The 26452-nt window shown below is 39.9% G+C and overlaps 1 protein-coding gene across 8 annotated transcripts in view; it reads left to right on the top strand.

Annotated features, from left to right (window-relative positions):
* CNTN1 (contactin 1) overlaps positions 1 to 26452 on the top strand; it is a 315977-nt gene that overhangs the window by 145513 nt on the left and 144012 nt on the right. For all 8 annotated transcript variants that reach the window (XM_060689023.2, XM_087873256.1, XM_060689029.2 and 5 more), the window contains 4 exons: positions 16322 to 16500; positions 21560 to 21655; positions 23739 to 23945; positions 24900 to 24996. In XM_060689023.2, the coding sequence (XP_060545006.1) occupies positions 16322 to 16500; positions 21560 to 21655; positions 23739 to 23945; positions 24900 to 24996 (579 nt within the window). The remainder of the gene's footprint in view (positions 1 to 16321; positions 16501 to 21559; positions 21656 to 23738; positions 23946 to 24899; positions 24997 to 26452) is intronic.

The raw sequence follows: 26452 nt of genomic DNA on the forward strand, positions 1-26452 counted from the left end.
GGGGCCAAGCTGTATGTTCTGAAAAGCCAAAGATTACAAGTCCTGGAGAAAAGCCATGATTCAAAGACTGCAGGACATTTTGGTTTTGTAAAAATGTTACACCTGATTAAGTGCAAGTTCTGGTGGCTGCCGCTTAAGAAAGACATTCAAAGTTATGTGGCCATAGACTTCCGGTGGCTCCGCGTTCCCCAAATGGACGCTCCTTTAGGAGCTCCAGCCCCGTGATTCCGTTTGCCATTAGAACAGCGAAAATCAGCTGTTCTAGCGGCTCGAAACTCTCCCCCAGGGAAAAAGGGGGAGAGAAGAGCAGAAGGGTCTGGGTAGAGCTCCCCTAGACCCCCAGGCTTTTTTTTTAAGCCTGGGGTTTGCAGGGTGAGAGCTCCCTGAAAGCCCTTCAGTGCTCCGGATCCGGGACGATTCTGCTCTATGCAGAACAAGCGGTCGCGACCACACCAGCAGTGCAATTTTAAGGACTATGAGAAAATTCGAATCTGGATGCTGGCAGAGCAAATCAGGAGAACAGAAAATGCAAGTATTAAACTTTAACTCCGTTTAAAAGAAAAAGGAAAAAAGATGGCGCTTAAGGGCATTTAAAACGAAACTTACAAGTGAAAGTGATCGTTAAAGCTGCAACATTGTAAAAGCTACCGGATTATGCGGCAAGAAAAAGATTTAAAGTGCTAGTGAAATGAAAAAGACTATGGTATTGACCTCAACTACATTATACTTCTAAATTGTGTGGAAAATTATTGGATTTATTGACCTGATAGCTGAATAAACTTAAACTGGGAATTGAAATATGGCTGACATCAAGGATGGAGGATCATTACTATATGAGCCAGCAAATTCACAAGTTGTGACTGTAGAGGTTTTACAAGAACTTATAATTTCTATACTTCTGCTATACTGGAATCAATTGAAAGGACTATTCAAAATTATAATCTGAAGAACAAAAATGATTTGCTGGCTGGAAAAGAGCAAGAAAATCAAACTAACTTGTCTTTGGAGCAGGGAAAAGAGGCTGTCAGGAACACGATGGAAGTTAGCACATTGAAAACGGAGGTTTTGGCAGAGGCTTCTATGCAGTTAAATGAAAAGCAGCAAATAGACTCTTTCCTGCAGACTGATAAACTTTATCGTGACAATTCTTGGTTTTATAGACAGAATCAATTTTTAAGGGAGGAAGTGACTGATTATAGCAGGAAGAGTAGAAATGGAGCTTTCAAAATGAAGGAGATAACTTTAAGGAGAGAGTGATTTTCAAAGATGCATCAGTATCAAATCTACATTCAAAAATTTTTGAAAATAAAAGCAGGGAAGGAGCAATGTTGAAGGAGAGAGTATTATTGAAGAAGAAGGATTGGAAAAAATATAGAAAGAAAGGAAGAATTGAAGATTAATTTCTTTTGGGGAGGATTTTAATAATAAATTTGAAAAGTCTATTGAAATTAGCACTTTTTTTAAGTTTAAGTAAAAATGTTTAACTAAAAATGGATAGCTTTTTTAAAAAATGACTGTGGTATTAAAATGGTTAACTTTAAAGTTAATGGATGATTTTCTGAAAGTTTTGAAATTGATATTTTAAAGAATGAATTTAAGACTTAGAAATAACTAAACTCAATGGATTAATAGTATCTTTAAGGTTATATTCTGAAGAATATTTTATTGAAGTATTTTTTTTGAGAGAAAGAAAAAAAAAGAACTTAATGAAGTACTAAAATGGTTAATTTAAAATTGAATGGATGCAAAATAATATCTTCTTTTTTTTCTTTTTCTTAAAGAGATATGCTTTAAAGAAAGTTTTAAAATGTTTAAATTAGAATTTTAAAAGGGGAGGCTGATGAACAATTTTTAAAAAGAGGAGTTAAAGAGGGTGAGGGAGTTTTGAATCTTGTAGCAAGTTAGTATATTTTAGTTTATGTTTAGTTTAATGCTATACCCTGTTTTTGCTCTGGGAAGTCGGGGGTGGGGGTGGGGAGGAGGGGTAGAAGGTTGTGTGGGGATAAAATGGTTGTCTAACTTTTAATATAATTAAAAGATAGATTAAGGTATTAATAGAGAAGTAAGAAAAATGGGGGAAATGTTATAATAAAGGGAATGACAATATTAAGATATGATAAATATTGGAGGAGCAAAAAGAAGACTTAAAAGATGTATTCAGAAGATATAATGATTGATTATGTATTGTTTGTTTGTTTATAAAATAAAAAAAACTTTTTTTATAAAAAAAAAAAGTTATGTGGCCATAAACACCAGGACTCCTCCAACCAGTGACAGAACTAACATCCCCTGAAAAGAAATTTCTATGGACTTCATAGTAGAGCTACTAGAAAGCTCAGGAAACACAGTAGTTTGGGTGATCACTGGTTTGTTGTTTAAAAAAGTGCATTTCGTGCCCTGCCAAAAGATCCCTTCTACCCATACAATGGCTTATTCATCCACCATGTCTATAGGCTGCATGCTGCTCCACAGTGGATAATTTCCAACTGAGGACAGGACATTGGGCCCATGCCTGAGCTGCCCTTGACCATCACCACCCCACTCCCCCATTCCATCTTTAAAAGACTGGGTTGCCCAGCTACAGAATTCCTGGCTGGTCATCAGAAAATCATTAGAGGAGGCAAGAGAAATTTATACAGATTTATACAGATTAACAGAGTTGGAAGGGACCTTGTAGGTCATATAACCCAGCACCCCCCGCCCAAACAATCCTGGTCCCCGGCCTCCAGCTTGCCTGTCTTGCTTCATCGCCACGGCTCCATGTGAGCCATGGCGCTTGCGGCCTAGCTAGCTGCCCCCCCATCGTCCTCAGGCTTGCGTAGCTGGCTAAGCCATCAGCATGGCTCCATCCCAGGAGACAGCACTGGCTGTGGCTTAGCTAGCTGCCCCACCCCCTCTGTCCCCGCTTGCCTTCCCCTACTCCCCCGTGGCCCGCGGCCCCACCATGCTTCCCTGCCTTCTCAGTGGTTCCCGTGGCCAGGCTCACTGCCCATGTTCACCTAGAGAACCTAGGCAGGCTTCAAACTAAACCCCTCCCTAAGGCCGAAGCAATTTACCCTGCCTGCGGCCTGCCATGCTTGGCCGAAGGCTGCCGGTGGGGGCAGTGCGGGTTGGGTGACCGGTATGGGCACAGGTGGCTGAAGTGGGTTTGGGTAAGGCTCTTACCTTACTGTCCCATCTGTAAAGCACTGCGGCAGAGAAAAGCAGCCACTGACTGGCCTGGAGAGTGCATGGAGTCGCTCCAGGTGTTCTCCGGTGACCTGTTTTCAATTCTCTCCCCTGCTGCTCTTGCTGTGCAGTTTTGTGCAGCACAGCGAAATTTACTTTAGCGACTGGGAGTTGCAACTTTGGGTCCTGTAAGTCCCACTCCCATCTGGAAAATGCTGCAGGCGGCAGAAAGAAACTGCATTCAACCTGGCTGCTTTTCTCTGCCACCCTCAGCGCTTTCCCAATGGGAGTGAAATTGGACCCAAAGCTAAATTTTGCTGTGCTGTGAAAGACGCTTTCCCATTCCCAGGAAGAGCAGCAGGGGAGAGAAAACAGGTTGCCAGAGAACATGTGGAGGGTGCCATGTGCTCTCCAGGCCAGCAGCTGCTTCTCTCCCCTTCTGCTGCTCTTGCCTGGGAGAGCGAGAGAGTGTCTTTTGCAGCACAGCAAAATTTAGCTTTGGGCCTGACTTCACTCCGATCAGGAAAGTGCTGCGGGCAGCAGAGAAAAGCTCTGCCACCCACAGTGTTTTCCAGACTGGGACTTACAGGAGGACCCAAAGTGGCAACTCCCTGTTGCTAAAGTAAATTTTGCTGTGCGCCCAGGGCCCCGAGGGCCGACCTCTCAGAGCGCCGCTGCTGCTGCGCTCCTTCCACCACCACTGCCACCATGCTTCTTCCATCGCCACTGCTGTGACTGGAGCTCACCATCAGGATCAGTATCAGTAAGTTCTTGCTTTGTTCCCTGGGAAGGGCTCTGTTGTGGAGGACTGTGCGCCCAGACCAGGTGCTTTCTCTCAGGCCTCCTGCCTCGCATGTCTTGGGTGGGTCTCACTCTCCTAGCCTTTGAAGGAGGAAGAGAAGGGAGAGAGAGAGAGAGAGAGAGAGAGAGAGAGAGAGAGAGAGAGAGAGAGGAAAGAAAGAGAGAGAGGAAAGAAAGAAAGAAAGAGAAAGAAAGAAAGAAAGAAAGAAAGAAAGAAAGAAAGAAAGAAAGAAAGAAAGGAGGGAGGGAGGGAGGGAGGGAGGGAGGGAGGGAGAAAAAGAAAAAAGAGAGAGACAAGAAAGAAAAGGGAAGGGAAGGGAAGGGAAAGAAAAGAAAAAAGTGAGAAAGAAAATCGAGAAAGAAAAAGAAAGGAAGGAAGGGAGAGAGAGAGAGAAGGAAGAAAGAAAGAAAGAGAAAGAGACAAAGAAAGAAAAGGAAAGAGAAAGAAAGGAAGGAAGGAAGGAAGAAGGAAGGAAGTGGGAGAGAGAGAGAGAAAGACAAAGAAGAGGAAGGAAGGGTCACAAACCCTGCCACTAGACATGGCTTCCGAAGACGCTTTGAAACAGCACAGCAATCTAGAACTGGAAGGAACCTTGGAGGCCATCTAGTCCAACCCCCTGCTCCAGCAGGAGATCCTTACAGAATCATAGAATAGCAGGGTTAGAAGGGACCTTGGAGGCTATCTAGTCCAACCCCCTGCTCCAGCAGGAAACCTTATATCGTCTGGATTATTTTGGTGCCTCTAACAGAGAGGAAAATTGCCAGAAAGAAGAAGGAGTTTACTAGGACAAGGCTGCCATGCAGAGGAAGGCAGAGGAAGGCACAGTTGAGCCCAAAATTTTGGTTGCTAAGCAAGAGCGTTGTTAAGTGAGTTGTACCACATTTTACTCAATCCATGACATCTCCAGGCTCTAACAGTCATGTGCAAGCTAGGGAAGAACATCTGAAGGTGTGTGTAATGTTTTAATGTACAGAAGTTATAGTTCAATGTGTGGCAGAAAATGGATTCTGGTGTGTTTTTCCAAATGCAGTAAGTGAGGTTGAATGTGTATAGTTTTAGAAGAGCTGTGTGTATGTGTATGTGTGTGTACATACACAAACAGTATATATAGTAGATAATGTATCTTTTTGTGTGCCTATACACACTCTATACTATGTAATATGTATGTACACATATGGCATATATAACATTGGATTAAATAATATATTTTGGATGTTCAGTAGTAGTAAATAAATAGGGAAATTGTATCTTGTTGAGGCCTTTGAGGCAAGGAGAGGCCAGGCAAGGTGCTCCTTGACATGAATGACGTCAAGTTGGCCATGCCCACCCAGTCACATGACCATCAAGCCACACCCAGCTAGTCACATGACCACCCAGCCATGCCCACACAGTCACATGACCACCAAGCCACACCCACCAAGCCACGCCTACAGAACTGGTAGTAAAAAAATTTGAATCCCACCACTGCCCTATACCATTTCTGACAGATGGCAGTCCAGTCTCTTTTTGAAAGTTTCCAGTGATGAAGCTCCCACAACTTCTGAAGGCAAGCTGTTCCATTGATTGATTCCTCTCACTGTCAGAAAATTTCTCCTTATTTCCAGGTTGAATCTCTCCTTGTTCAGTTTCCATCCATTATTCCTTGTCCGGCCTTCAGGTGCTTTGGAAATTTATAAATTTATAAAAAGCACACAGACAAAAAATGAACAAAGCCCAAAGACTTAGAAATAGGAGAATGGATCTTCCTGTACATTAAATACATGCAATCCAGACAGCCTTCCAAAAAACTGGGATCAAAAAAACGGGAAGTACGTTGGCTCCTAAATGGGTAGACCTTAAATACATTAAGGCACTCAAACTCTTCAAACGTTTCCATTAGCGATATCCTTATAAACCAAAATAGTTCCCTATTTTAACCATATATCTACCTTATTTCTCTCTCTCTTTGTTGTGTGTTTCCATTGATGTCCTTGTCAAGAGGGGCAGCATGAATTATCCACCAGCTTCAGCCTGGCACTTTGCCAGCATTCTGCCATCAATCGGGGAAGGGAGGAGGGGACAAATGGCCCATAAAGCTGTATAGTCTTATTATGGGAAATTTGGAGGGGATAATTGACAGTTGAGAAAGAACAACTTGGAATTGTTCTTTGGTTTTGGAATCCGGTTCGTGCTGGTGCACTAGCATCTTCAAGGCCATTTGCCCTGAGAGTGGAATTTCACCAACCCAAACACTTCAGCATTTCCCAAAAATGTCAGCAGTGCCAGATTGGCTCCACATGGACAGACCACAGGGGAGAGCTAGGGGAAACCAGGGGTTTAGTTCTGTATTGGCGCATAGGAATTTTAGATTCCGCTTGACTTTACTGCGATCGGCATCTCTTAGTAAAAGTGCCTTTTCACTTCAACCAAATTGAGTTGAAAGTTTTACTGATCTGTAAGGGATCAGACTGGGGCAGATCTGACATAATATCATACTTAGCATTAATTATATATTTCAAACAATGTTATGTTAATTAACATTTTAGGAATTATATTTAACATCAATATAGCTTTTGTGCTCATCTTTAAAAGTTTAACTTATTAAATAAATTTAATAAATGGAGATATGACTGAACAATTTATAATAACAAAAGGAGTGAGACAGGGATGCCCTTTATCCCCTTTATTGTTCATACTATCCTTAGAGATACTGTTAAATGAAATTAGAAGAGACAAGGAAATAAAAGGACTGAAAGTTAAAAAAGAGAAATATAAACTTCAAGCCTTTTCCGATTACTTGGTCTTCATCATAGAGCAGCCAATATCAACAGGACCCAAATTGTTATCACAAATAGAAGAATATGGGAAGGTAGCAGGACTCAAAATTAACAGGCAAAAAACAAAAGGCACTAACGAAAAACCTCACAAAACAACAACAGAAAGAATTAGAAGACAGAATGGGTATACAAATGACAAAAAAATTAAAATATTTAGGAATATGGCTAACAAATAAAGGATCATCGATTAGAGAAGACAATTACAACAAATTAACAAGACAGATAAAGAAAGATCTAGAAATCTGGAACAAACTACAGTTATCATTTCTAGGGAAGATAGCCTCAATCAAAATGAATGTCCTACCAAGAATGCTATTTTTATTCCAAGTGATACCTATAAAATTGGGGAAGATTTTTTTTAAAGATTTTAATAAACTTATAGTGAATTTCATTTGGCAGGGGAAGAAAGTAAGGATCAAAATAAAACATTTACAAGACACGAAGGAGAGAGGAGGATTAGCAATCCCAGACTGGGAAACCTATTACAAAGCAACTTCATTGATATGGATTAAGGATTGGATGGAACTGAAAAACAAAAGAATATTGTCATTAGAGGGGTACGATCTACAAAGAGTATGGCATGCTTTCCTGTGGGAGGGAAAAAGTAAACATCACGGATATTTTCAAAGACATTTGATCAGGGAAGCATTCCTACGGACATGGCAGGGGATAAAAAAGAACCATTATGATAAAATTCCAGAATGGTTATCCACTATGGAGGCACAAATTTACCCAAATGTCTTAGATATTGGTAAAATGAAAATTTACAAAGATCTGTTAATAATCAAGGGGAATTAAGAACAAGACAGGAATTGAAAGAATTGGGTACAGACATTGATTGGTGGCCCTATATGCAAATAAAATCTAGATACAAGACAGATTTGGCACAATTTGGATTTCAAAAGGGAACGTGAATTAGATAAAATTCTCCATGGAACAGAGGATGAATTGATAAAAAACTATTTATTAAGATACAAATTGGAAGAAGAGATAGTTTAAAAAAATATGAAAATTTGGGTGAAAAAATTTGGATATAATATTGAATTAGATAAATGGGAGAAATTTGGAATATAAATTACAAACTATGTCTGTACCCCATAAAGAAAATATATATAAAATGTTTTATAGGTGGCATCTCCCACCTACCAGATTGGCAAAGATATACCTCCCTGCTATGTTGGAAATGTAAACATCAAAAAGGAACTTATCACATGTGGTGGTCCTGCCGTAAGGCAAAACAATTTTGGCAAATAATTAAAACACAAATAGAAGAAATTATAAATTAACAAATAGAAATGATGCCAGAAACTTTCCTACTGGGAATAATTACTGGGTCATAAGAAAAAGAAATAAGATACTTAATTATTCACATAATTACAGCAGCACGAATAGTTTTTACCCAAATGTCAGCCTCAGCTTTGCCTGCTTCAGCTGCCATAAGAAACGGGGGAGGGATTAGTAAGGGGGGGCGAAAGGGGGGGGAAGGCGCAGGAGGTGTTTATCTATTGTAGGACGTGTCTTCCCAGGAATCGAAAGTGAATATTCAAACGGGGCTGGCTGACCAACTGCCCTACATTCCTGATGAATGACGTTGCCAGGCGTGATGCCACCTGACCTTTGGGAGACCTTTGGATTGGCTGAGGGTCAATGGACACGGGGGGGGGAGAAGCTTAGTAGATGCTATTTCGCGCGTTTTGCTCACTTCCAGCTTTACCTGGGTTGCTATCATTTCATATTCAGTAAAAGTACTAAATTCTTCAAAATGCTTGAGTTTGGGGTTTTCTTTCCTGGATACTGAAGGAAGCATACCTGACATTAAGCTGGAAGTCACATCCAGTCATCCCGGACAAAAACCGAGGGGACTGTAAATTCAAATTATGTCAGATCGAGGGAGTGAGGGAGAAGAGAAGATGGGGGCAGTGAGTTCAGCCGCCCTCCAGTCGGAAAAGGAGACTGCAGAATGGTTGGAAAAACTCCGCTTGGAGCCGGAGGAAGCCAAATGGTCGAAAGGAGTGGGGAGACTGCCAGACTGGGGGGAGGACCCCCGGGGAGTGACAACTTCCAGACCCCGAAAAAAAGAGGCAGTGTGGATGCAGGAACAGAAAGAACGTCTCATGATAGAACAAGCCTTGCAGCTTTTCCGTGTTGTAGAAGAAAGCAGAAAAAACCGTGAGTCTTTTGGAATTCCTGTGGAGAAGGGGGGAGCAAGCCTCAGGGGAGAGCCAGAAGAGACAGCCTGCGGGGGAGAGGAAGAGCTTGAGGAGGCAACATCCCAGGCTTCGGCAGCTCGAGGGAGAGATGCAGCCGGCCAGAGAACCCCAGCCTTGCAGCCCCCCCCCCCCGCAGACGTAAAAAGCCAAAAATCCACCCCCTTCCTGGGAAGTTTGATGGGAATCCTAAAGCCTTGGGATTTTTCCTGACCCAAGTGTGGAACCACATGCAGGACTGGGGGGAGGACTACAAAACAGAGGCGGCTAAAGTCAGAAGTGTCGCGAATGCCCTAGAGGGAGTAGCGGCTGAGTGGATGGTGGTTCTCCACAATAACAACTCCCCCTTGCTGAGAAATTACAACCAGTTCATGAGGGCCCTTAGGAGGCGTTTTGAAGACCATTTAGCTGAAAGAAAGGCGAGACTCAGAATGAAGAGCATTCAGCAGGGCCGGAGGCCGGTGGCAGAGTATATCCAAGAATTTTGTGAACTGGCACCCTATATGACAGGCTGGTCAGAAATGGTTCTTTTGGAGAGTTTCAAGGATGGATTGAATGAAGAGATATATCGAGACTGTAGGAACATGGGGGTCCCCGATGATTTGGATAGATGGTACATAATAGCTGAGGATGTGGAGATCGAGCTGAAATGGAGCAAACTCCGAGGAAGGCGGATGGGGGACCAGTCATCCTCTTTCTACCGTAAGGGGGCACCCAAGATGACTGGCGGGAAGACCGAATTTAAGCCCAAGTCAAAGCCCTTCACCTGTTTCAAATGTGGGAAGGAAGGTCACCGGGCGGCCGAATGTTTCTCCAAGCCACCGCCAAAAGCTACCGGGGCCGGTCAAAAGAAAGGCGACAAAATACCCGCCAAAACCCGCGGCACCGCCCTGAAAGGAGAAGTCGTTGAGTTCACTCCCCGGAACCAGGGTGAGTTGGGAACTCCGACCAACGATGACGACAGCGAGACGGACTCCGACTCCGACACCGACGAACGGGTGAGTCACACGGAAGAACCCTTACTCATCCCCGTAGAAATAAGGGTGCCCTCCACAGGGACTCACGCGCAATTGTTAGCCCTGATGGACTCGGGGTGCACTAGGTGCATAATTAGCCCCAAAGTAGTGGAGGAAATGGGACTGAGACTAAAAACTTTAAAAAGACCCATTGCATTTTGTCAATTAGACGGGTCGATCGCAGGAGGGGGCCCAGCTAGCTTCATGACTGAACCCCTTGAACTGCAGTTGGGAAATCATGTAGAAAATCTCAGATTTATTGTAGCCCCTGGCATGGAAAGACCCCTCATTCTAGGACTGCCCTGGCTTCGCAAATGGAACCCACGAGTAAATTGGAAGACAGGGGTCCTGCGCATACGCACGGCAGAACCAGCTCCGGAAAAGGAAGCCCCCCCCTGAGAGACGACATGAAATCAGAGAGGGCGGCAGTAGCCATTAACCATATTGAGGGAGAAGAGAAAATTCCAAAGGAATATTGGGATCTCAGGGAAGTTTTTAGCGAAAAGGCATCGGATGCTCTACCTCCCCACAGGGCCACCGACTGCACCATTGAAATACTCCCTGGGGTGAAGCTTCCCAAACCAAAAATTTACCCCATGACACCTCGAGAATTGGGGGAATTGCGAAATTTTATTGACAAAAACTTAGAACGGGGATTCATCGAACGAGCCAAACCCAAGGTGGCGGCGCCAGTAATGTTTCGCGAGAAGAAAGATGGATCCTTTCATCTCGTAGTTGATTATAGAAACATGAACGTGATTTGCGTAGAAAATGTCTATCCCCTCCCACTCATGAAGGACATGTTAGCCCATCTAGGGAAGGGAAAAATTTTCACCAAACTTGATTTAAGAGAGGCATACTACCGAGTGAGAATAAAAGAGGGAAATGAATGGAAGACAGCATTTAATTGCCCGCTGGGATGTTTCCAGTTTAGAGTACTCCCTTTTGGATTACAGGGAGCCCCGGCTGTATTCATGCAACTGATCAACGAAGTATTGCATGAGCACCTGTATAAGGGGGTGTTGGTCTATTTGGATGACATTCTGATCTATTCTAACAACATGGCCGACCATGTAAAGTTGGTACGAACGGTCTTAAAGAAACTCAGAGCAGCCGAACTCTATGCCAAACTTTCTAAATGTGAATTTCACCAAGACAAAATCGACTATCTTGAATATCGTATATCGCATGAGGGAATAGAGATGGACCCTGAAAAGGTTCGGGCAGTACTGGAATGGGCCGCACCGCGCACCCGTAAACAGTTACATAGTTTCTTAGGGTTTGCTAACTTTTATAGACAATTTATCCCCTCTTTCGCGAAAATCGCACTACCAATTACAGACTTGCTAAAAACCAAAAGGGAAGTAAAGCCCAAACCCTCGAAACCACTGGAATGGACTATGGACTGTCAAGCCGCTTTCGAAAAATTGAAACGGCTGTTTGCGGCTGAACCTGTGCTCAAACACCCCGACATGGAACAACCTTTTGTAGTACAAACTGACGCCAGTGACGTAGCTGTAGGAGCAATACTCTTGCAAAAGAATGAAAACGGGATATTACAACCCTGTGCTTACACATCCCGTAAACTATCAGAGACGGAAAGGAGATGGGCCATATGGGAGAAAGAGGCGTTTGCAGTTAGATGGGCGTTGTTAACATGGAGACAATTTTTAGAAGGGGCGAAACACCCTTTCGAGGTGTGGACTGATCATAAAAATTTAGAAGCATTAAAAACACCACGCAAACTATCTCCAAAACAGGCTCATTGGGCCCAACATTTCAAGCGTTTCAATTTCACTCTACGTTACCTTCCTGGTGGAAAAAACTTCATGGCAGACGCACTTTCCAGATTGCCGCAGTACAATAGCATCAAAAAGGAAGTGGTTCAACTAATGATCCCCTTGACACAATTGGCAACACCAGTCACTACCAGAGCGCAGAGTAAAACCGAACCAGAACTCTCGGGGGATTACTCGAAAAATTGCGAGAAGCACTAAAAACTGATGAGTGGTTTGGCAACCACTCCAATGAATGCACACTTCGTGACGGACTAGCTTGGGTTGGATCGAAATTGTATGTTCCAGCCACATTAAGGACAACCGTATTGAAATATGTTCATGATGCCAAGGCCGCAGGACACTTTGCGTTTGTCAAGACTCTACACCTTGTTAAGAGACAATTTTGGTGGCCCGCACTTAAAAAGGACATAGAGGCATATGTAGCTAGCTGTCCAATATGTGCCTCGGCTAAAAGACCTCCAGGAAAATCCCCTGGATTGCTGCAAAGTGTGGCTAGACCGAACGCCCCATGGAAGGAAATATCTATGGATTTTATTGTCGACTTACCAGACAGTGAGGGCTGCACTGTCATTTGGGTAGTAACTGATTTGTTTTCCAAACAAGTACATTTCATCCCTTGCTCAAAGATCCCTTCAGCAAAAACCCTTGCAAAACTGTTTATTCGGCAGATTTACCGACTACATGGATCTCCGAAAAGAATAATTTCTGACAGGGGGGTGCAATTTACTTCCAATTTCTGGAAAGAATTTTTGAAATTGATTGGCTCCGCCCAGGGGCTAAGTTCCAGTCACCACCCTCAGACAAATGGGGCCTGTGAAAGAACCAATGGGGTACTAGAACAGTACCTGAGATGTTACGTAAATTACCAGCAAGACAATTGGGTAGACTTGTTGCCATTTGCAGAAGTGGCATATAATAATTCCGTACACAGTAGCACTGGATTCACTCCTTTTAAGGTCGCGTCGGGCCAGGATTTCGTACCCATTCCCGAGTTACCACAGGATGATCCCCAAAATCCCTCCTTGATGGATTGGATTGAACAATTAAAGAGCACATGGGCAGTGACTCGGAAGGCTTTGGATGAGGCACACCGGGCCCATAAGGCGCAAGCTGATAAGAAAAGGTCCCCAGCTCACATTTATAAAGTGGGTGATAAAGTCTATTTGTCTACAAAATATTTACAGACCACCCAGAAGTCCAAAAAGCTAGGCCCTAAGTATGTGGGACCATTTCGTGTGATTAGATTAATTAATCCAGTAACAGTTGAATTGGAATTGCCAAAAACATTGAGACGTATACATCCTGTATTTCATGTTAGTTTATTAAAACCTGAACACTCGTCTCCCCTAAGGGCTGACCAAAGCACCCCTCCAATTCCCATTCTCATAGAGGGGGAGCAACATTTTGAAGTTAAAGAAATTTTGGACTCTAGGAAACACCATGGCAAAGTCCAATATCTGATAGCCTGGAAACATTTCCCTTTATCGCAGGCTGAATGGGTGAATAAACGGGATGTCCGAGCTCCCAAGAAGATACAGCAATTCTATACCAAATACCCTGATAAACCATAATTATTGTATATATTCTGTTTCTCTCTCTCTTCTTTCCTCTTATTTAGGAATAATGTCTCTTCTGCAAGAGGGGCCGAATGTCAGCCTCAGCTTTGCCTGCTTCAGCTGCCATAAGAAACGGGGGAGGGATTAGTAAAGGGGGGGCGAAAGGGGGGGGAAGGCGCAGGAGGTGTTTATCTATTGTAGGACGTGTCTTCCCAGGAATCGAAAGTGAATCTTCAAAAGGGGCTGGCTGACCAACTGCCCTACATTCCTGATGAATGACGTTGCCAGGCATGATGCCACCTGACCTTTGGGAGACCTTTGGATTGGCTGAGGGTCAATGGACACGGGGGGGGGGAGAAGCTTAGTAGATGCTATTTCGCGCGTTTTGCTCACTTCCAGCTTTACCTGGGTTGCTATCATTTCATATTCAGTAAAAGTACTAAATTCTTCAAAATGCTTGAGTTTGGGGTTTTCTTTCCTGGATACTGAAGGAAGCATACCTGACACCAAAACTGGAAAAACAATGACATACCATCAGAAGACAAGGTGATTAGAAAAATTATGGAGTGTGCGGAAATGGATAAGCTCACAAAGGAGATACAAGAAAAAGATGAAATAGAATATTACTTACTCTGGGAGAAATGGTATAAATGGTTGGAGGAGAAAGGGGGGAAAAAGGGGGGTGACAAAATAAAACTAAACAATGGTTAAATTAGGTGGAGGAATATGGAAACAAATGGGAAGCTATAAAAATTGTGGAAAGGAAACTAGGTACCTGTTTATATTAAATGGAAATAAAATATTTAGATTAAGAAAATATATTATAACGGTATATATGATATAGTTTAGTTTAGTTAGTTTAGTTTATTTGATTTATATACCACCCTACTCCCGAAGGACTCAGGGCGGTGAACAGCCAAACAATAAAATACATAGATACAAAAAATTTAAAAACCAAATAAAATCAAATTAAATCATTTTGGCCCAGACAGATTAAAACTATACTAGAAATATATGTATAAAAGATATATTAAGATAAGAAAGAGAAAATGTATAAATATGGATTACTGATGCGGAGATGTTGAAAAAAAGAAAATGTAAATATCTGTTTTTGGGTTTTTTTGTTTTTAAAAAACTGTTTAATAAAAATTATTGGGAAAAAAAGATTTAACTTACCCAAAACATCATAGTGTTAACGATTTCTAATTTTTTATTATAAAATATCACCATAGTCTGCTATAATCTGTATTCTACAATGCATTATTTTGCTCTTATAATTAATAAAACAATTAACTTGGGGACAAATCAGAGGTGAAATGCTCCCGGTTCGGACCGGATCGCCCAATCCGGTAGCAATGGAGGTGGGTGGTTCGGAGAACCAGTAGCAAAAATCCCTGCTCCCCCCCCAATTGCCCAGATGAGCCGTGCAATCATCAGAGGCTTTTTTTTAATTTTTAAAAGCATTTTTTCTACAACCTCTTTGGCCAAAAAAATGCTTTTAAAAGTAAAAAAAAAAAGCCTCTGATGATCGCGCAGCTCAGCTGGGATCATCAGAGGCTTTTAAAAGCACTTTTTCTACAACCTCTTCGGCCGAAGAGGTTATAGAAAAAATGTTTTTAAAAGGAAAAAAAGCCTCTGCCGATCAGGCAAGTCAGCTGGGATCGTCAGAGACTTAAAAAAAAGAAGAAGCTTCTGCTGATCAGGCAAGTCAGCTGGGATCGTCAGAGGCTTTAAAAGCATTTTTTTACAACCTCTTCAGCTGAAGAGGTTGTAGAAAAAATGGTTTTAAAAGTAAAAAAAAAAGTTGGCCATGCCCACTCTGTCATATTACCCCACCAAGCCATGCCCACAGAACTAGTAGTAACAAATCGTATCTGTGAAAAACATTCAAATAATTATTTTCAATTCTATAACCATATTATTTAGGAATCGCTGTCATTCTGTAACTAGCACAATGGATAATATATTTCAGGGAATCTGTAATTTACACCTAGCAATACTACTGTATGCAATAAGATCAGATTTGTATTGTCAATTCAGATCAATTCAGGTCAAATATCTAACTCAATCTGGAAAATCAGTTTGATGCTTTAAGTAATAAAATTACATTATTTGGAAATCCAGTTTGATTCAGGGAAAAAATATTTTTCCTGCATGCACAGATCTTCTAAATTATCAAATTGGAGTAAATCAGTGGTGAAATCTAAAATTTGTTACTACCAGTTCTGTGGGCGTGGCTTGGTGGTGGGGGTAATGTAACTGGGTAGGTGTGGCCAATTTTTTTTTCTTTTAAAACCATTTTTTCTACAACCTGTTTGGCGAAGTGGTTGTAAAAAAATGCTTTCAAAAGGCTCTGATGATCCCAGCTGAGTTGTCTGATTGGCAGAGGCTTTTTTTTCTTTTAAAAGCCTCTGCCAATCAGGCAACTCAGCTTGCTTCATCAGAGGCATTTAAAAGAAAAAAAACCTCTGCCGATCAAGCAACTCAGCTGGGATCATCAGCTGACGATCCCAGCTGAGCCACGCGATTATCAGAGGCTTTTTTTTTTTTAATTTAAAAGCATTTTTTCGGCCAAAGAGGTTGTAGAAAAAATGCTTTTAAAAATTAAAAGAAAAAGCCTCTGATGATTGTGTGGCTCAGCTGGGCGGGGGGGGCAGGGATTTTTGCTACCGGTTCTCTAAACCACCCGCCTCCATTGCTACCGGATCGGGCGATCCGGTCCAAACCGGGAGCATTTCACCCCTGGAGTAAATTCAGACTGATACAGAAACACAGTCAAATTCAAACTGAATTTCCAATTAAAACTATGCATTATTCAATGAAACAGATACTCTTATTGCCATAATCTCATTCTGTAGGGATAAGATACTATGTTTTGGAGGCAATGTGCACTTCAGCACTGAAGTGCTGAAATAAAGTGTTAATATTTTTTTAAAATAAATATTTTCCTTGAATAGGTGGCAACGTAACAACTGGGATGTTGATATTAAGCTGACAAAAGAACATTATAGTATGGTAGGAGGTAACCTGGAAATCAATAATCCTGAGAAGTCAAGGGATGAAGGAACATATGTTTGTATAGCATACAATATACATGGAACTATAAGGAGCCGGGAAGCAACTTTAAACTTTGGTTGTAAGTTGTCTTTACATGAACCTTTCCTTTATACAAACTCTTTGAAATGGTGTTCAGTAGATTGGTATGTTAGACTGTGTTATTTCTCCGTGTCAAATAATATATGGGTATATGCATACTTTTGTATTTATTTGTTTATTTTGTCATGTTTATGTAGTATGTAATGGAGGTGGTGACACTTTGAGAGCTGTATGCAACAAAATTTCATTTTAATGTATGCCAATTAGTGTACATTCAAAGTAAAGTTATTCTAAGTCTACTGACTTAATTTAGTTTGACTTATTGTCATGACCCATGCTGATTGAAACACTATGAAAGAGACACTTTTTCTAACCATAATTACTATTTTTTTTAAAAAAATTTTTTTACTGTGATTAGAGTGACAAAAGTGAGTGAATATGAATGGATCATTTTTTTCTAGATGAAAAAAAATTTGTGGACATTTATTATATCTTCTATATAAACCTATCTGCTTATATGTAATGATGAATTTTATCAGTGCTGGTTGATTACATAGCAGTTTATTAAAACAAACCTTGTGCTTCTATAAAATAGTAGATACCAAAATAATGATATTTTTGCAACATGACTTTAATAAAAAACATCTTATTTCAGTTTTTTACTAAAACTGAAAAACTTCCCAAAAAGTATTGCTTTAGGATCATTCTCAAAACTTTCTAGTGCAAAGTTACCCTGCCAATCATTGGTGGAAAACATGTCTTCATGATATATCCTTGCTTTCTTACAAATTTATTGATAAGGAGGTATGATATCAACTTTAGATATTTTAGCCTCAAGGGATGGTTTTGTTTCCATCCACAAAAGTAGATCTCTCATGAAGTCATGTTAGTTCTCCTGATGTTAGAATTCAACTTTGTCTGTCTGGATTTGAAGCTGTGAATTTGTTAACTGTGAAGAATAATGGGTCTGATTACAGATTAACAGAGTTGGAAGGGACCTTATAGGTCATCTAGTCCAACCCCCCACCCAAGCAGGAGACCCTACACCATTTCTGACAGATGCCAGTCCAGTCTCTTCTTGAAAGCTTCCAGTGATGAAGCTCCCACAACTTCCGAAGGCAAGCTGTTCCATTGGTTGATTGCTCTCACTGTCAGAAATTTTCTCCTTATTTCCAGGTTGAATCTCTCCCTGTTCAGTTTCCACCCATTATTTCTTGTCTGGCCTTCAGGTGCTTTGGAAAATAACTTGACCCCTTCCTCTCTGTGGCAGGCCTTAATATTGGAACACTGCTATCATGTCTCCCCTGGTCCTTCTCTTCACTAGCCTAGCCATGCCCAGTTCCTGTAACAGTTCTTCATATGTTTTAGTCCCCTAATCATCTCGTTTGCTCTTCTTTGCACTCTTTCTAGAGTTTCAACATCTTTTTTATAGTGTGGTGACCAAAACTGGATGCAGTACTCTAGGTGTGGTCTTAGTAAGGCCTTATAGAGTGGTATTAGTACCTCACTTGATCTTGATTGTATCCCTCTGTTAATGCAATTTAGGATTGCATTGGCTTTTTTGGCTGCCACCTCACACTGTTAGCTCATATTTTATTGGTTGTCCACTAAGACTTCAAGATCCCTCTCATAGTTACTGCTTTAAGCCTGGGTTCACCCAGTCTATATATGTACTTTTGATTTTTCTTGCCTAAGTGTAAGACTTTACTTTTCTCTACATTGAATTTCATTTTGTTAGTTAGGGTCCAGTGTTCAGGTCTGTCAAGATCCATCTGGATCTTGAGGCTATCATCTAGGGTGGCTATTCCTTGGCTATTCCTGTCAGCTTAGTATCATCTGCAAATTTAGTAAATTCCCCTTCTATTCCCTCATTTAAGTCCTTTATGAAGATATTGAAAAGTACTGGACCTAAGACAGAACCTTGTAGTACCCACTGCTTTCTTCCCTCTGTGTAGATGTAGTACCATTCAGGACTACTCGTTGAGTACGGTTTGTCAGCCAGTTAGAAATCCATCTGATGGTGATGCTATCTATGTCTACTTTGTTGAAGTCTAAATATACTATGCCCATAGCATTTCGCTGGTCTACTAATTTAGTCACTACGTTGAAGAATGAAATAAGATTGGTTTGGCATGATCTGTTTTTAACAAACCTGTGCTGGCTTCTAGTTATTACTTTATTCATTTCTAGATGCTGGCAGATCTGTTTTTTGATTATTTTTTCCAGTATTTTTATATGTTTCTATATAGCATTCCTCCTACTGAAATAACAGGTGTGTAAATTCTTTATTTATTGCAGCACTATTGAATTATGTAATTCCCAGCATTTGTGGAAAGTGGCTTTTTTAAAAGCAGTCTCCCAGCTACCAACTATTTCTTTGCCTTATTGAGTGAAGGCAGCAATATTGCTGGTCTTGTTACTGAGACAAAGCAAAAAAAGTGTGTGTGTGTGTGTGTATGACTTTTTTTAGTGACATACTTTCCTACAGCCCAAGGAGAAGAGGAAAGCATATTATCAGTGCTGTGTAACTGAGGCCTTAATTTCTGTTTCAGTGCTACCAAGCTGTGAATTAAAATTAGAATTAGAATTCTTTATTGGCCAAATGTGATTAGGCATATGGAATTTGTCTCCGGTGCATAAGCTCTCAGTATACATACAACAATAGTATTCGATCATTAGTCATTGTAAAAATACATTCATCATAAAACATTAGATACAACATTTAGTGATAATCATTCATAGCCAGTTTGCATTTAAAAGAGCTAAATTCAACATAAATGAGATTTAGAAATAACAAGAACAAACAAAATAAGGGGAGCTATTATTACCCTAATAAACATTTTACTAAAATAATTATCCTTTTCTACATGCCTATGGACCTCAGATAAACCAATAACAGAAAAATACCATTGTAAACTTACAACAGAATTTTTTACTTGGTAAGATACTTATAGTATTGCAATGGCATGCCAAGCCCTATCAAACATAAATTAATGAGCTAATGTATAGATATGTTTATTCACACAAATCTCCCTGTTACATGGGTAAAAGAGGTGAACCTAATTTAAATATACTATTATGACTGTTTTTTTCTCCATAGACCCATTGCAGTTCCCTGCCTGCAATAGTTCTGTAGTTTTGTAATATTAAGTAGCATAATAGAAATTCATTTATGAAAAATGATTATTTGCTTGTTCAGCAATCACTGAATTGATAGGCTATTTCCTTTTCTTTCTTATTTATTTATTTATTTATTTATTTTTCAAATTTCTATACCGCCCTTCTCCTTTCGGACTCAGGGTGGTGAACAGCCAAGATAAAAAACATTTATACACAAAAGTTAAAAATAGATTTAAAATAATTAAATAAATTTGGCCCGTAATTTAAAACTTTTCTTGTTTTGACTACATATTATTACTCATTTTGAAGACATTAACAGTGTTCATGCACTGTAGCCCTTCATGCACTTCTTAAAAAAAAAGAATTGAATAGAAAATATTTATATTGAAAGGTTATCATTTTCCCTATAGCATAAATGCAACGTTTTGTTTATGGTGAATGATTGCAAATATATGTGTAATCCTTAGGGCTACTATTAATATTAAAATCATAGTTACTTAAGTTAAATCACTTTCATATAATTAAAATGAATTAAAATATTTCAAATTTAATTCTGTATACATTAATGCATACAGGAGCCTGGTTTAGCTCAACAGACAGAAGCACTGTAATTTAACACCAGCTGTCTGCAATTAAAGTAAGATCGAATCTTGCCAGGCTCAAGGTTGACTCAGCCTTCCATCCTTTCTAAGGTAGGTAAAATGAGGACCCAGTTTGTGGGGGCAATAAGCTGACTTTGTATAAAATATACAAAAGTATGAAGGCTATTGCTTAACGCACTGTAAGCCGCCCTGAGTCTCCGGAGAAGGGCGGCATATAAATCAAATAAAAATAAAAAAATAAAAATAAAATATATGACCCACTTCAGGTTTTTGCAACCTATGTTTTTTTGCAAAAGCAATCCCACTTTAATCTCATTCCTGGAAACCGAAGAAAAAGCCAAGAAATATAGTTGCAATTTTTTCTTTTATAACATTTTTTCTGTTTGTTTGTTTAGTTCAGTGAATAGAGATAAAAAGACAAGAACTTTCAAAGACTGATGTCATTCTTATCAATTAATAAAATGGAAGACACTTTCAAAGAAGGCTTGATTCCTCATGACTGCATGGGTAGTCAATTCTCTGAGAAGCATGTGTGAGTGGCTTGCTGTAGTGGCTTTTAGTCTGTAGCCCTGATTAACTTGCAAATGTCAAGTAAACCCAAATTTCTTCTAAACAATACCTTAGCAAACTTTAAAGTCTAGCAATGATGGCTAAATAGAGTAAAGTATGAAATAATTGATGGATATATGTTAAAATAGTTTGGTGTTTAGTACAATCTCACAGACTATCTTCATCCATCTTTTAATTTCTCGGCTTTCATGAACTGTTCCTTTCCAGATAAGCCAATAAAATTCTTTTGGAATCTTAAATTAATCTTATTTTCTGCCCACCTTTTATTGAATCTTAAATTTAAGATTATAATGTTATGGATGATTTGCTTTTCAACCCATACACAAACCAAGACTAGACTATTGAATTGTCAGCCTTGCAATTTTATCCATGTTCCAATATTGTATCTTGAAATTGGCTTTTTATTTGCTCAGTAACATAAGCGCTGATCCTTGTAAAACAATTTCCTGAATAGATATCTTGAATGTTTTTATAGCCCTACATATCACTGAGACAGTAATCTCTATGTTTGTGAAATGTTTGTTTCCATTATTAGCAAGAATTCTCCAGTTTGACCTCAAAAAAATAAACATGAGGTTACAAACACTCCTGAGAGTATAAAGGCATCAACTTCTATTATGATACACATAGATATTGGGAGATGTTATTTTTTGTAGATAAATTGGATAACAGTTAATATGAGAGACATTCTTCTTAACATTGCTATTTAATAATATCTTTTTATTTTACATCTATATCTATATCTCTATATCTATCTATCTATCTATCTATCTATCTATCTATCTATCTATCTATTATCATGCATAGATTTATATCCTTTTCCTCCGGAAGAGAGACATGCAGTAAAAGTACGAGAAGGTGTAGGTGCTGTTCTTCTCTGTGATCCTCCACCTCATTATCCAGGTAATTAAATTTATATATTTCAGTTTCAATTGGAACAATGACATAAAAATTAATACAATTAGAATAGTATTAATGTTGACTGTAACTAAGTTACCTAAGCCTCTAGAGCCTTATAAAAAAAAGAATTGTTCCTGTTTGACATGTGAAAATAAAATTCCTTACAGTATGATTGTCTTCCTTCAGATTATAAAGTAATTGAATCTGTTTACTATTATAAGATTTGATTGTTCAAAGTTGAAAACAGCTGAAAACTTTCAGAGAAATACTGTATGTATTTTACAAATGGAAACCAGCTTTTTCAGGTATATATTTAATGTATTCTGTAGAGGTAATCCCCGGGTTATGAGGGTTCCCTTAGCAAATGTTTGAAATTGCATGATTAGTGCCCCCTAGTGTTTATGAACAAGTCCTGAAATTATGAATATTGCAGCACCATGGCAGTTGTTCATTCTTACGAACGACCACAGAGGCTCTGCAACATTTATTCCGCCTATTTCCCCCCCTCCCAGCTGGGTCTTCAAGATCTCCTCTCTGTCGTGCTTTCTTTGACTGCTTTATTACTTCAGGCTTTCAGTGCATTAAGCAGAGAACAGAGGCCTAACATGCTGCAAGATCAGTAGTGCGAGATCTTGTGCTACTGATCTCGTGTGATCTTGGACTTTAGGCCTCTATTCTCTGTGAATTGAGGCCTGGAGATTGCAAATGGATGGAAGGCTTTCCTTCAGGCTTTCCCTCTGTTTGCCATTTCCTTGCCGAAGCCTGCAGGGAGATTGCATTCCTGTAGGCTTTGGCAGCTCTTTGCAAAAAGCTTTTGGTGGCATCAGCAGAGCTTGGGAGGAGTGGGTGTGTCCCTCTGAAGCTTTGTTCCTATAGGCAAAGCCTTTTTGAAAAGGACTGGTGAAGCCTAAAGGGACGCAATCCTCAAGTGCTTTGGTGATGAGAAAGGAGGCACAGAGGAACGTGCATAGTCTTTTGGGCCTCCTTTCTCGCCAGCAATCCACTTAACAAGGCCTCTGGTGATGAAAAAAGAGTCCAGGAAGGAGGCCTGGCCTCCTTTTTCATCACTGGAGACCTTGTCAAGCCCTTTGGTGATGAAGAAGGCAAAGAAACAGACTGGAGAGGAGACAAATCTTCATAAAGTAAGACACCCAGCATGGCAGAATAGGGGAAAGCAATTGTGGGGACCCAGGGGGAAGGAGAATGAGGTATCTGTGGGTTAGGGGAGGCCTTGGAGTAGGTGGCCTGTTCTATCACTAGGCCCCCCCATGGCCTTTCCCACCCTGAGATATCTCATGTGCACTTAACGAGCTGCACATTCAATTATCAAATATGTGGGCAAAAGGAGGAAGTGATCACATTCAAGGTATGAGATTCATTCCCACAAATCCTTGGGTTACGAATGGAATGGGCAGGCTCCATTAAATTCGTAACTCGAGGACTACCTGTACTCTTCTCTAGCCTAAGCCTACAGTATGCATAAATAGAGGTCACACATGTTAAACTTGACAATTTAAGAAATGTGGACTTCAATGCCCACTTACTGTCATATATAGCATGGAGTGATAAGTAAATGAAGAAAAGTTGTTCCAAAGTTCTAACAGCTGCCCCCCTTGCAGTCATGTGATCTCATTTTGGGCATTCAGTAACCAGTCCGCATTTATAGCTTTTTGCAATGTTCCATGGTCATGTAACTGCTTTTTACAACATTGATGCTGATAACTGGCATTTACTTCTGGGTTTTGTTTCGTTTTTTGGTTTTTTTGCAAAAATGGCCCACTGCAAACAATGACTTCACTTAACAACCACAGTATTTGCATAATGTAATAATGGTAGTAAAATTTGGTTGGTTGTGTTAGTGGTCTGCTTTATGACCATCACAATTTGTGGGCCGGCTCCATTACAGTTGTAAATTGAGTACTATCTGTATAGCCAAGAGCACTGATATTACTGGTAATCCCTGATCCAAGACTAACCAGTGCTTATCTTGTTTAGCTTCCAACAAAATTAGCTAGATGTTACCATATCCTCTAAACAATAGCTTCATCTCTATTAATAAATTTTAAATACATTTTTCTATCTCCAGATGATCTAAGTTATCGCTGGTTTCTGAATGATTTCCCAGAATTCATTACTTTGGATAAACGGCGATATGTGTCACAAACAAATGGTAATCTTTACATAGCCAAAGTTGAACCTACTGATAAAGGCAACTATTCATGCTGTGTGACTAGTAATTCAATTACTAAGAGTGTATTCAGCAGTTTCATTTCACTCATTCCTCAAGCAGATCGTAAGTATTCCTCAAAAGTCTTATGTATGTCAGATGTTCTTCTTAAATAATGTCTCCTTTCCTTTTGTTCACTTTATCCAGTTCAGTGAAACAGTATATGAAAGAAATGTTTGGCTTAGATTCTCTTTTCAGCTTGTTTTTTATTTCTAAATTTTAGATTTTACATCTTATCTCATGAATCCAACTGTTTTGTTTTTATTATCCAAAATATACTCACTCATTCAGCCTCTTTTTCTGTGTGTGTGAGAGAGACACATACAAAGAAAGAGAAACAGAGAGAGAACACAACAGTTATAAATAATCAGGGAGCCAAGTTTGACTATGGCTTACTTTCAAATTTAACTCACTTGCTTGACTGAATAATGTGTGTCTCAAAAATGTATGATATAAAATGTGTAAGCTATAAAAAATAGAAATATAAAAGGATACAAAACAGACATTGCTTTTCCCATGTTTGGAAAATCAAATATGAGTATATTTACATTTTTGAGATGTGACATGTGACAGGAAACAATATTAACTTTCTCAAAACAATTTTTGGTTAACTGGTAAGAAATAGATTATGTAAATGAAATATTGGGATTTGATCTATTTTAAAGATTTTCATATTCTGTTCTGGTTAAATATTTCAACTTTTACTTTATGTGAATTTATACAAGTTATCAAAAAAGCAGTTAGAATTTCTGTAATCACTTAGCCTCCAGTGTTGTCCAGATTTTTATGGCCTAGGTGACGTAGTGATATTTCATGACAAGTTAAATCTATTCTTAATTGATAGTAGAATAAATGTGTGTGATCCTTTCTTCCTGCTTCCTACAACTGTTTTATTTTAGAAATTCATCTCTACTCACAGTCTCTCTAAGTTTTTTTTAAGGAAATAAACTTTTCAAATATTATATGTGCTAAGTATCCATTTTTTAGAAAACTATTTATTTTATTGTTTTTTCTTATTAGGGTCAAAAGGCTATGTGCCAGATATCAGAGTGAAGTTCAAAGATACATATGCACTTTTAGGACAAAATGTGACACTAGAATGCTTTGCGCTTGGAAAGTACGTATGCTTGAATTTAGTGATATACATGGCAAAATGTGATCTATTTTGGCCAGGGATGGGTAGCTTTCTTCTGCGATCAGAAGCAATCCCAAAACATGAATTTGAAAGTGTTCTCAGTGCCTCCTATCACTCATACTTTGCACTCCTATCACTCATTCTTTGCACTATATACAAATGCACAAAGTCTGGGGAACAGATAGACAGATAGACAGATTAACAGAGTTGGAAGGGACCTTGTAGGTCATCTGGCCCAACCCCCCAACCCCCAAATCCCACCCAAGCAAGAGACCCTACATCATTTCTGACAAATGGCAATCCAATCTTTTCTTGAAAGTCTCAAGTGATGAAGCTCCCACAACTTCCGAAGGCAAGTTACCATTGGTTGATTGTTCTCACTGTCAGAAAGTTCCTCCTTATTTCTAGGTTGAATCTCTCCTTGGTCAGTTTCCATCCATTATTCCTTGTCTGGCCCTCAGGTGCTTTGGAAAATAGCTTGACCCCCTCCTCTCTGTGGCAGCTCCTCAAATATTGGAACACTGCTATCATGTCTCCCCGGTCCTTCTCTTTACTAGACTAGCCATGCCCAGTTCCTGTAACTGTTCTTCATATGTTTTAGTCTCCAGTCCCCTAAACATCCTGGTTGCTCTTCTCTGCACTCTTTCTAGAGTCTCAGCATCTTTTTTATAGTGTGGTGACCAAAACTGGATACAGTACTCTAGGTGTGATCTTACTAAGGCTTTATAGAGTGCTATTAGTATCTCCCTTGATCTTGATTGTATCCCTCTGTTAATGCAATTTAGGATTGCATTGGCTTTTTTGCCTGCCGCTGCACACTTCTGGCTCATACTTAGCTGGTTGTCCACTAGGACCCCAAGATCCCTGTCACAGTTACTGCTATTAAGCCTAGTTTCACCCAGTCTATATATGTACTTTTGGTTTTTCTTGCCTAAGTGTAGGACTTTGCTTTTCTCTACATTGAATTTCATTTTGTTAGATAGGGACCAGTGTTCAAGTCTTCAAGATCCATCTAGATCTTGAGTCTATCTTCTAGGGCAGTGGTTCTCAACCTTCCTAATGTCGCGGCCCTTTAATGCAGTTCCTCATGTTGTGGTGACCCCCAACCAGGGGTGGGTTCTAATTTTTTTTACTACCGGTTCTGTGGGCATGGATTTTGTGGGCGTGGTTTGGCGGTCATGTGACTGGGTGGGCGTGTCTAGCTGGTCATGTGACCAGGTGGCCATGGCTATGTGTATAGGGACTACTCAGAGGGCTGAAAAAAGTCATTTCTGACAGATCCTCGCACTTTTGACTGGTCCTCACACTTATGCCCATCCTCACATTTATGCCCGTGCAGCATTCTTAACAACCATGTCACTCATTTCACAGCTGCTTCTTTTCACCATGGTGATAAGATAGGGCAAAAAACGTAAAATGTGAGGATAGTCATAAATTC

This window comes from Pantherophis guttatus, chromosome 7, assembly GCF_059756535.1.
Source record: "Pantherophis guttatus breed Tessera chromosome 7, ASM5975653v1, whole genome shotgun sequence".
Lineage (NCBI taxonomy): Eukaryota > Metazoa > Chordata > Lepidosauria > Squamata > Colubridae > Pantherophis > Pantherophis guttatus.